At 38.7% G+C, this 10,383-nt stretch overlaps 1 protein-coding gene across 1 annotated transcript; it reads left to right on the top strand.

Annotated features, from left to right (window-relative positions):
• The first annotated feature begins 35 nt into the window (after positions 1 to 35).
• Positions 36 to 10,306, top strand: prss16 (serine protease 16). The gene is made up of 9 exons (XM_026369646.1): positions 36 to 252; positions 532 to 713; positions 1,382 to 1,614; positions 3,017 to 3,152; positions 5,670 to 5,784; positions 8,345 to 8,546; positions 9,046 to 9,136; positions 9,300 to 9,502; positions 10,055 to 10,306. The coding sequence occupies exons 1-9, from the start codon at positions 55 to 57 to the stop codon at positions 10,162 to 10,164; spliced, it is 1,470 nt and encodes a 489-aa protein (XP_026225431.1). The 5' UTR covers positions 36 to 54; the 3' UTR covers positions 10,165 to 10,306.
• Positions 10,307 to 10,383: the final 77 nt, after the last annotated feature.

Raw genomic sequence — 10,383 nt, forward strand, 5'->3', positions numbered from 1 at the left:
TAGCAGGAGACATTGTCATATGACCACCCCGGCTGTTTCCTTGTTTATAACATCATGGCTTTCCAGTTGTGTGGATTCCAGTTCGCCGCATTTTTCCTGATTTCTCTCTTTGCTGTAGGAGAGGGACGATACAACAGCTTTAAGAGGTTTAATCAAGTGCAGGATACCAAACAGAGAGTCGTGTTTGATGAGCAGTGGTTCATTCAGAAACTGGATCATTTCAATGGTGCAGACATCAGAGTGTGGAAGCAAGTAAGGATTTTTTTTGTTTTCAGGGGTTGAAATATATTGCATAAAGTTACCAAAGAGACATTATCATATTTGTAGTATTATATAAATTGATGTAAAATTAGTCATACTTTCCATATTTCATTATTTTCTGAGCTAATACTATCATAACATTTTGAATGTAGGACTGTTACAGAATATCTATCTATCTATCTATGTACTCTGTGATGTTGCTACTCCACTTTTACCTAAGTAAATGATCTGATGCAAAACTGCCCCATGCTCTCGCCTTTGTTTCTGCAGCGATACTTTATAAATGAAGCCTTCTACAGGCCAGGTGGTCCAGTATTTCTGATGATAGGTGGAGAAGGTCCTGCAAATCCAGGATGGATGCTCAACGGCACCTGGCTCATCTACGCAGAGAAACTAGGAGCACTTTGTTTGATGCTGGAACATCGTTTCTATGGAAAGAGTCACCCGACAGTGTATGTTTGACCTTCCGGATTCAATAATTGCCCTTGTATGAGAGTGTGGTCACTCTAAGCTAAGCTTTAGACCAGTTTATTCAAACATATGAACTTGTGTGCTCCGTTTTGGCAGGTGACAGCTATGCTATTTGAAGTTCATTTAAAACCTGAAAGGGTTTGTCTTTTGATTTTGAACAAGTAAGAAACCGGAGAAGGACATATGTGGTCATCATCATAGATTTACAGAATTTGCGAAATAGATTTTCTGGTAGAAAGACAACAACTTATTTATTTATTTAACTTGTTTATTTTAAGTTTATTGGATCCCTTTCATTTTAAATCTTGGTTATGAGTTTTACCTTTTGTGAAAAGAAGAAATTGCTTACAATACTTTGTGGAATTGAGGACGTATCATATCACAGTACAGCCTTCCCCTTTGTCATGTGCTTAGAGCAGTTTGAACACTTTCATTAACTCTGGTTGCACAATACTGTGGGATCAACAAAAGGACAAAAATGCACAGTTCAGAACAGTAGCTGATGCTGGTGAAGCTGTTGTACCACTAGATGGCAGTCGTGCATTTCAGGCGAGGACTTTCTTGACCTTGGCTCATGTATTATTGTGTAGACTAAATGATCAGTGCTTACTCAGACTACTAATTAAGGTTCTTGGCTCTCTCCACCCAGTGACCTCAGCACAGACAACCTGCGCTTCCTCAGCAGTCGTCAGGCGTTAGCCGACTTGGCTCACTTTCGCACTGTGATAGCTGAGAGCCGAGGCCTGACCAACAGGAAGTGGGTGGCGTTCGGTGGGTCATACCCGGGCTCTCTCGCTGCTTGGTTCAGGCTGAAGTACCCCCACCTGGTCCATGCCTCTGCAGCTACAAGTGCACCTGTATATGCTACGGTCAACTTCCCAGGTATACACATACAGATACTTGTCTTTCCATAGTTGTGCATACACTCATAGATGTAGTGCATTCATTCAGCCCCTGGATCTAACTCTAAACAACACAAACTAAATGCCTAACGACAGTCCTCACCCTAACCATAACCTATAACCTAAGTCTTTGGGGTTTAGTGTCTTGTGCAGGGACACTTCGACATATCTATGAAGGTGAAAATGTGTCTACACAGTCATAAAATGACAAATACACACTTATTCTGGCCTTTATTATACCTCAAAAGATCAAGTCTTTTGCAACACACAGACTGTTGAACAACTTTATTAGTAGACCCAAGTGTTTGGGTTCGTGGTCTTCATCAGGGTCTTTCAGTTCTGATTAAGGCCATGAGCCAAAATGTGTTGGTCTAATAATAAAGTTGTTTGATAATCTGCAAGTGTTTCTGGAGATTTCATTTTTTAAGCTTGGATGAGAGGTAGGTGCTTTTGCTTTACGTCACTTCAAAAAGTGTAGCCCTGATTAATGCAGTTCGTGCTTAGCATAATCAGAGTTTCATGCCAAACTCAATTTAAAATACAGGGGATTTATTATAGATTTGCTGTCAGAAAAACATAGAATTCTACTTTAAAATGTTCAATAATCAATTCAACTTTTAAATTCAGCTTTACACGTTATCCTTTATTTATTTGAATAAAACTTCCCCTTCAAGTGATTTTACCTGGAATCCCTGCAGTGTGCAAAAACATCAATTTGTCATACACATCAATGTTGTTGTCCGATGTCTATGAAGTATGAGTTCCAGACAGATCAAAGGTGAGGAAGGGTTTTGTCTGTTTCTGTGTTTTGTTTGGCTGATCCCGTTGTTTTCCTCCGGAAGGCAGCAGCTTGGAGTCAAGGTCTGAGTAACTTTGAAAATGGGCCCATGCTGTTCCACCCACATACTCGTGCTATCCTGAAGAGACTATCAAACATATTCAGGCCACATTATCTTTGACTTTAGGAAAACATCTGGGGGACTGACGTCAGGTGCCTTTCTTTACCTCAGTCCACAGAACAAAAAGATGTTATTTCCCAAGTTACACTGCAGTACGTCATTATTATCAGTAAGAGATGAGTATCCCTCCAGGATGAAATATTCCACGATTTTGTAATGGAGAGTTTCTCTTTTGAGAACCTGCTCTTTGCGTTTCATAAACTGTGAAATTCAGTCGTCATTTCACTTTCAGCCTCACTAAAATGTTTCCCAAGCACTTGAATAGAACTTGACTCACATACTATTTTGAAGTTGTATTGGTGCTTTTGCAATGGCTCAAAATAGTCATATATGTTTAGCAGAGCTTTTTTGTATTATTGTGGTCTTTTTATAGCAGCCTAGGTTTAAGTGTCCACTTCTCACTCTGTCTTTATGTTTTGTCAGAGTACTTAGAGGTTGTGTGGCGTTCACTGGCCTCAGAGAATGCAGAGTGCCCCCTACTGGTGAAAAAGGCTTCAGATACTGTTGCAGAACTCCTGAAGGACCCCAAGACCTATGACAACATCACTAAAGACTTCAAGTAAAGTACATTTTGTCTCTGTAACACTTCTACTCTGTTATATAATGTAAAATTTCACTGAACAAGGCCAGAGGGGAATATCAAATATCCACAAAACAATTGTGATCTTAACCCACCAATCATTAGTAATTTCTCAAGAGGTAGTTGGTATAATATTAGGATGGAAATTTAGACACAGTAACTAACGATTCTTCAATAAAACATATATTCCAAGTTTGTAATAAATCGTGAAATCTGTATGTAACTGAAAAAGAAAGGATATTGCTAAATTGGAGTCAGATGACAGTCATGCTTATTTCATCTACTGAACCCATCCACCTGCAGTTTTTTTTATGCTTAGCATTCAAAATGTTACTCCACAGACGTTTGTACAGTTAATTTGTTTAACTATAACTACTATTAACTATTAATTATCATTGATTTTAGCATGACCATGTGATACTTTTAGCATTTGATTAATTTAAGTAATTATATAGTAATTATATGAAGCATCCAAATAATTTTTTGCTAATCTCAGCAGAGACAGTTTGTGCTCAGTATTGTTGACACACGCTACACAGCATAAGTGTTTTCATTGGAGAATGACATAATGGTTTAGCTATTATGTCATTCTCCTGTTAGCAGCAGCATAAATTAGACTCTGTGTGTCTTGAGCGCACCTGTGAACCTCGCCTTCAGAAAACCTTATGACAAGTTAAAGCAGGAAAAGCCATAATTTAGTTAATAACATGATTGGACTGTTGCATGTAGGTGTATTAGTAAGCCATGAAGTTCTTAATTACACATGTGTTGGGACAATTGTTGGGTATCGCCTTTATTTAGGGAAGATTTGTAATAAAATGCTCATTTCATGCTTTTTTGCCAAGAGAAATATGAGAAGATCAGCACCACCTACTGTATATGTGCCTGTTTTATAAAAGCCAGCAGCCAGCTAGCTTTGTTTAAGCCTGACAGTACAGATAAGCTGTTGGTCTGGCTTTGTATGGATGTAGTAAAATTCACCAACCAGATCCTCTAAAGTTCACAATACTTTCTAATGAAACACTTTTATTTAACTATTTGTATTCAAACACTATTTCCTGGTCACCCCCCGTGGCATCCTGGAAATTCACAGTGCCGACAAGATGTGAAAAAAGAAATGTACTTTTTATACTGCTGTTTACTTCAGAGCCAGGTTAGTTACTGTTTAACCCTATTTCTAGTCTTTATGACTGTCTGGCTTTAGCTTCATATTAACCATACAGAGGAGGAGCATGTTATCAGTCTTCTCATCTAACCCCTGGTTAAAGAGTAAATAAGTTTCCCCCCAAATGTCAAACTACTCCTTAAAATCGCCTCATTTATGGACTGCAGACATACTGCAGAGTCTTATATAGTGATACTTGAAACTACTGTATATGTGAGAGGTTTAAAGAGCAGGGAAGGTTGATTTGGGTCCTCGCTAGAGTCCGGTCCTGTTACAGTTTCATTAATGGTCCTAAAGCATTTCAGGACACAGCCTGTGACTCTGGAATGTCTCATATGCTCTGGAGAGAGTCTGTTATGTTATGTTATGTAATACAATGGAAGGATTTGTTAGCTGGTCAGTAAAATCCATAGGCAGAATAGATTTTTTTATTATATTTGTAGATTTGCCTAAAACTTAATTGGCTTTCAACAGAAAAGCCTTAAATTGTAAGTCTGCTGACTTGTGCTGCAATAGATGTGACTCCACCCATTGACATTTTCTTCCTTTTTTTACATTATTTGTTTTTTCAGTGTCTATTGTTGTTTGCTGTCTCTGCTCTTGTAGTATTTTTGCAGATTGGGTTAGGTTGTTATAGTGACTGCAAGGTCACTCCCCATAATGAATAAGCCATTGCTTTTATAATGGTGTGGTTAGTCTCACAGAACTAATACTGTCACGGAGACCCACCAAATCCTCGTCTTTGTGTCTGCACCGGCCTGACCACAGTGGAAATTTTATTTTAGCTTCTTGCAGAATGTAGATGCAGACATGTCCTCATGCAGACATGGACACACAAAGGTCACAGAAAGGTTTGAAATTTGTCCAGATTTCAAACCACAATGCATCAGAAATAGCTGGACTTGCGTCAATTTCATCAAACATCCTTCACTGCACACATACGCACACAGATGGTGGTGTAATGGTTTAACAGACTCTATTGTAATTCCACAGACCTTATTATAGACACGCGTGTCCACACTTTGGGAAATTATAACAAGCACTGTCATTTCCGCTTTTACACTGCACCACATTGCTGTCGCTTTGACAGATGATCCCAAGAAAAATAAACGTGTATGGAAATCAGAATCACAGAAAACAGAAGAATGTGCAAAGATGCACTCTGCATTTGCCAAAACATGCTCTAACTTCTCTCTAATTTCCCTTTCTCACACTCCCTCCCTTCCTACACCACCATTATCCTCCAATTTCCCCTCAAACTCTTCTTCACTTTCCCGTATATTCCCTCGGTTCCACTTTCCTATCCTCCTCCAACTCCTCTCCCCCTCCAGCTTGTGTTCCAAACTGCAGATCCAGACAGAAACTGATGCTGCCTATTTTCTGGAAACACTGGCTGGCAATTTCATGGATGTGGTCCAGTACAATGAAGACAACAGAGGGTTTGAGGTGAGAGAGTGGACAAGTAACAGACAACGTCCATACAGCATCATAAAACACGCATTTTGAAGCCAGACAGTAATCATTATGGTTTAAGGCAAATAATTACTGACATTTTATACCAAAGTTAGTACCTTTAGTTTCTTTTTTTTTTTTGTTTCTTTGTTTATAATTAGTTTGTTTCATAGTTCTGCATAAGTGTTGATGAGTGGGTGTGAATTACAGAGAACTTGCATAAATTCAAACTGTTATAAAATCCACTAAAATCAGAAGAATACTGTATGTTTATGATATTATTTGATAATGATGATGTGAAATTCATGCATGTTGACTCAAGACAGAATAAAAGGAGTTGGTACAGAGTGGTTGTGGGTCAGGGGTTGACCCAGGATCCAGTCTAGGTTGAGTGGACGGCAGCTATGAGATGTAGGAGGGTTATGGAGAGTCTGAGTAGTGCACTGAAATGCAATAAAACCCTATATTGTTTAACAGCAAGACCGTCAGAGCAACAGCCTCATAACAAGGTCTCCAGAGGCGGTCGTGGGGCTGTTTACAGTGTCTCTATTTCTGAATGTGGAATGGAGCTGCTTTTGTAGCCTGACATGCATTATGCTGTCGGTGGATAATAATTGAACAAAGAAAGCACCAGTGGTGTAAGATAAACACTGTAACACACGAGGTTGGTTTTGACTTTTAGGTAAAGGAACAATTCATTTTGGTAACAGTACCCACTTTATATTCTTTTTTTAAAATCCCAGATTTCTACTTATAGAAGATAGATTAATTTATCAATTTTGAAACCCAGCATCATGACGATGATGGGATAATAATAATCGAGCAGAAAATGTGGACATGTTGAACTGAGCGTGGACAAAATAATTCTGGTAATGGTTTAGTGTTCTATGTCCCCACAGTGTGAGCACAATCATTACGAGCATTCATTTGTCTCTACCTATTAAAAAAGGACCCATTTGTACACCTTTAACATAGTGGAATCCACAATTGAAGGTTTTAAAGGAGACTCAAACTGCATAGTCATGTGATACTGTACTGAATGTTGACGATGGTATACTAACACGGTCACATTGAAAGTGCTAATATAGTCGTCTTGAGCAAGTTTAATGTTTACCATGTTCGCCATTCTAGTTTAGGATGTGAGCATGTAGACAGTTTTGTATTTGGTCATAAACTAAATATGATAGAAGGAGATACTAATGTCAACCTAATGGTGGTGCTAGAGAGAAGGTCACTAAAGAGTTCACCAATTTTCTCTGTCAACAGAAAACAAACCACATTGAACATCTCTTTTGTCTTATCTGTTACTGTACATATGTCCCATTTCTTCTTGGGACCCTTCCTTGTTGGTTACCCCTCTCTACTCCTCCCCTTTCTGTCCCCCTGGTGCCTAGAGGAGACGTGAGTCCGGTTACCAATAAGCTGATGTGAAAAACTAACAAAAGACTCTTTGGTCTCTCTGGTTTCCTGTCGCCCCAAGCTAAAGAGACACTTATAAAAGAACCAACAAGAGTGGTGGGCCACAGAGTCCACAGCAGTAACAGACAAACCCAGCCAACAGCTGCCCCTCTGACACAGAAGACTGGGTTTGAAGCAAACTAGCAGGTTTTAGGTGCCACTCAGGAATTTGGGTAAGAACTAGAAGTCAGGTGAAACCCAATCAGAAGAATCAAAGCAGTGGCTTCATGGTGGAGGGGTTATATTTGGGATGTTTTACATTTAAAATACAGAAGGACATAATATAACAGTAAAGCTTGAAGAACAAGTACTAATGGTTCCTCTGTTTTTGTTGCGGATGGGAGAGCAGTCAGCGATTATTTATAGTTAACAAGGCTTTAATTTGGCACAAAGAAACCGCAACCACTGCCAAATGTTTACTTCTCCAACCCTCATTTCAGGAACACATTTTGTTTTGGGCAAGTTTATACCTGAAAGGGTATAACCACAGCATTGCACAAATGCCACTGGCGTGGGTAGGTAGAGGAGGATGGGATTAATCGTAAAAGAACAGTTTTCCAACAATTCCCATTAATTATTCTTTGTATTGCTAAGATAAACTCCATATGCTTCAACAGCTGATCATCAAGCTTGTAAAATACTTAAAACAACCTATGATGCATTCAGACCTCTAGTCATCTTCCAGGAATCACGCTGAAAGGCAGCATTTACCAAAATACTTAATGTTGAATCTTGTTACTGGGCGCTTCCATTGTAAATTGGAGACAACATAATGACTTTTTATACATTTTAATTCTGTGTGATCATCAAACTTTTATAAAGAAATGTGTATGAAAATAGTTTATTTTAGTCTTTTAGTATCTGCTGTGCTTTTTGTCAGATGTTATTGTCTGGTCAGCATATCACTTCATGTAAAAGATTCAGAAATTGCCATTGTTGCTCAAACTGAAAGATTAATATTTCCTGATTTATTAAGTTTTTCAGTGATCATTTCCTTAGTTTGATATATTGAAATATATATTAAGACAGATATAGCTATATAGATTTAAAAAATATTTGTAATCCCTGTTTTTGTTGTGCTGTTCTGTTGATAAAGGGTGCGGTTGGCACTAACATCACCATCAAGGTGCTATGTGGTGTGATGGCTGACACCTCACTGGGAGATCCATATTACCGTTATGCTGCTGTGGCCCACCTCATGATGGACACCTTCTCTATTAAATGCCTCGATGCTAACTTCAGCACCTACCTCAGAGACATGACTAACACATCCTGGGAGGGGCCGGCTGCAGGGGGAGGTGAGCATGTCGTGGAAAGTGACCTCTCCCTAGGTGTAATTAAGGTTATTTTAGTTGGTTCCGTTTTCAAATGTCACTTTAATAACTGTGTGACCATTGAACAACAGACACATTTTTCTTTGGTTCACTATTTTTACTCTGTTGTCTTTGAATGTTTTACTAAGAATGGGTTCTGTATATTCCATGTTGTACCTTTGACTCAGGCTGTGGTTCCAGTTTCCAGCTTTGGTTTCATGAGTGGGAGGGCAGCAAGGAACAGGAAGTGGTCTTTTCAAAAGCCACAGGAATGAATCTGCATAAACCCCTATAGCCATTCCTGTTGTCTTATGGGTTTAAGTTGTCCTCCTTTCTTTATTGGTGCTAAAAGTAAATAATTTCCAGAGTCATTTTAAACAAACTGATAGGGCACCTGCCCTGTGTTGTAAGTTATTTGACTTAAAGGAACCAAATCAACATGTTGGTCTTGAATTAATTATGTTAAATGTTTGTGTGTTGTCAGGGAGACAGTGGGTCTATCAGACCTGCACTGAATTTGGATTCTACCAGAGCACTGATTCACCCAACCAACCATTCACTGGCTTCCCTCTTCCGTAAGTACAATAAACATTGCCTCTCTACCTGAGAACCTTAGGATTATATTTTTATCCCAGCACCTGCTCTCCATTCAGCTTTTATTGTTTATGCATCATACACAGGCTATCCTCTTTCTTTGTTTCTTGTGTTATTAGACACTGTCTTTGTTTTCTCCTGTAGGTATCATGTAAAACAGTGTGCAGACTTCTATAACATCAGTGCTGAGCAACTGGCTGAGGCTGTAGCCCAAACGAATGAGTATTATGGCGGCTATAACATCCGCTCCTCGAGAATAGTTTTCCCAAATGGCTCCATTGACCCATGGCATGCATTGGGAATCACCAAAGACATCACCTCTGACCTCCCTGCGGTTTTCATCAAAGGTGAGAAGCAGTATGTGAAACGGATGATCCTTCTCTAGCAGAAACGTGTTTGGGGGTCAGGCATTTTATACTTTGACTTCAAGTGTATGATGCACGTTAGTACACATGCAAAAAGATCTGTAGCCGTGTCATTCACCTCTCTCCAGTTTAGTGGCATTCAAGTGATATGTAGGTTGTAAAAGATATTACATATTGTGTAACCATTGTTACAACAGAATATATGATTATATTTCAATTCAGCCCTGTATGTGTTGAAACATTATTAAAACCTTTGTAAGATGGTCTGGTTTGTTAAATATTTCTTGTATAAGTTCAGATAGGTCTCAATTTATAATTTCACTAAACATTTAAACACCTGGTAGAATTTAAGCTATAAAATCTGTTGCTTAAGATCAAATGAACTGCGTTTTTTTCACTACAAATGCCAAGCATTAGTTAGAGTAGAACAACAGCTTGCCTGTTTTTCTGTAATTTTATTAGATGAATAATTGTTCTTGTAAATTTCAGTTTTCCCTGCCATATCCTTAATACATAAATGTCTCTCTGATCCAGGAACAGCACACTGTGCCAACATGTACCCTGCTCGGGGTGAGGATCTTCCCCAGCTGACTCTGGCCCGTGACCACATCTTCTTACGTCTCCAGCAATGGTTGAAGCAGTGACCGAGGCAACTCGCTGGCTTTGCAAAGCAAACTAATTACTGACATGTCAACATCATTGACATAGTACCAACAATGCATTTCTTTTTTTTAACTGCAACTGTACACAAGTATCAGGTATTTTGAATAAAGATTTTTTTTATGACTGAATCTTCTCTTATATTAACAAAGAAAAAAAAAGTTGTAAGTATATTTATTTAAAATTAGCATTGACTTTTGGAT

The sequence above is a fragment of the Anabas testudineus genome, chromosome 13 (assembly GCF_900324465.2).
Source record: "Anabas testudineus chromosome 13, fAnaTes1.2, whole genome shotgun sequence".
Taxonomy (NCBI): domain Eukaryota; kingdom Metazoa; phylum Chordata; class Actinopteri; order Anabantiformes; family Anabantidae; genus Anabas; species Anabas testudineus.

What these genes read in the sequence shown, in the direction of transcription:
- prss16 (XM_026369646.1), top strand. Translation starts at nt 55, where the DNA reads ATGGCTTTCCAGTTGTGTGGATTCCAGTTCGCCGCATTTTTCCTGATT. An exon ending in AACATCACTAAAGACTTCAA is followed by an intron (nt 3,153 to 5,669) that starts GTAAAGTACATT and finishes CTCCCCCTCCAG; the next exon opens with CTTGTGTTCCAAACTGCAGA. An exon ending in GGGGCCGGCTGCAGGGGGAG is followed by an intron (nt 8,547 to 9,045) that starts GTGAGCATGTCG and finishes GTGTGTTGTCAG; the next exon opens with GGAGACAGTGGGTCTATCAG.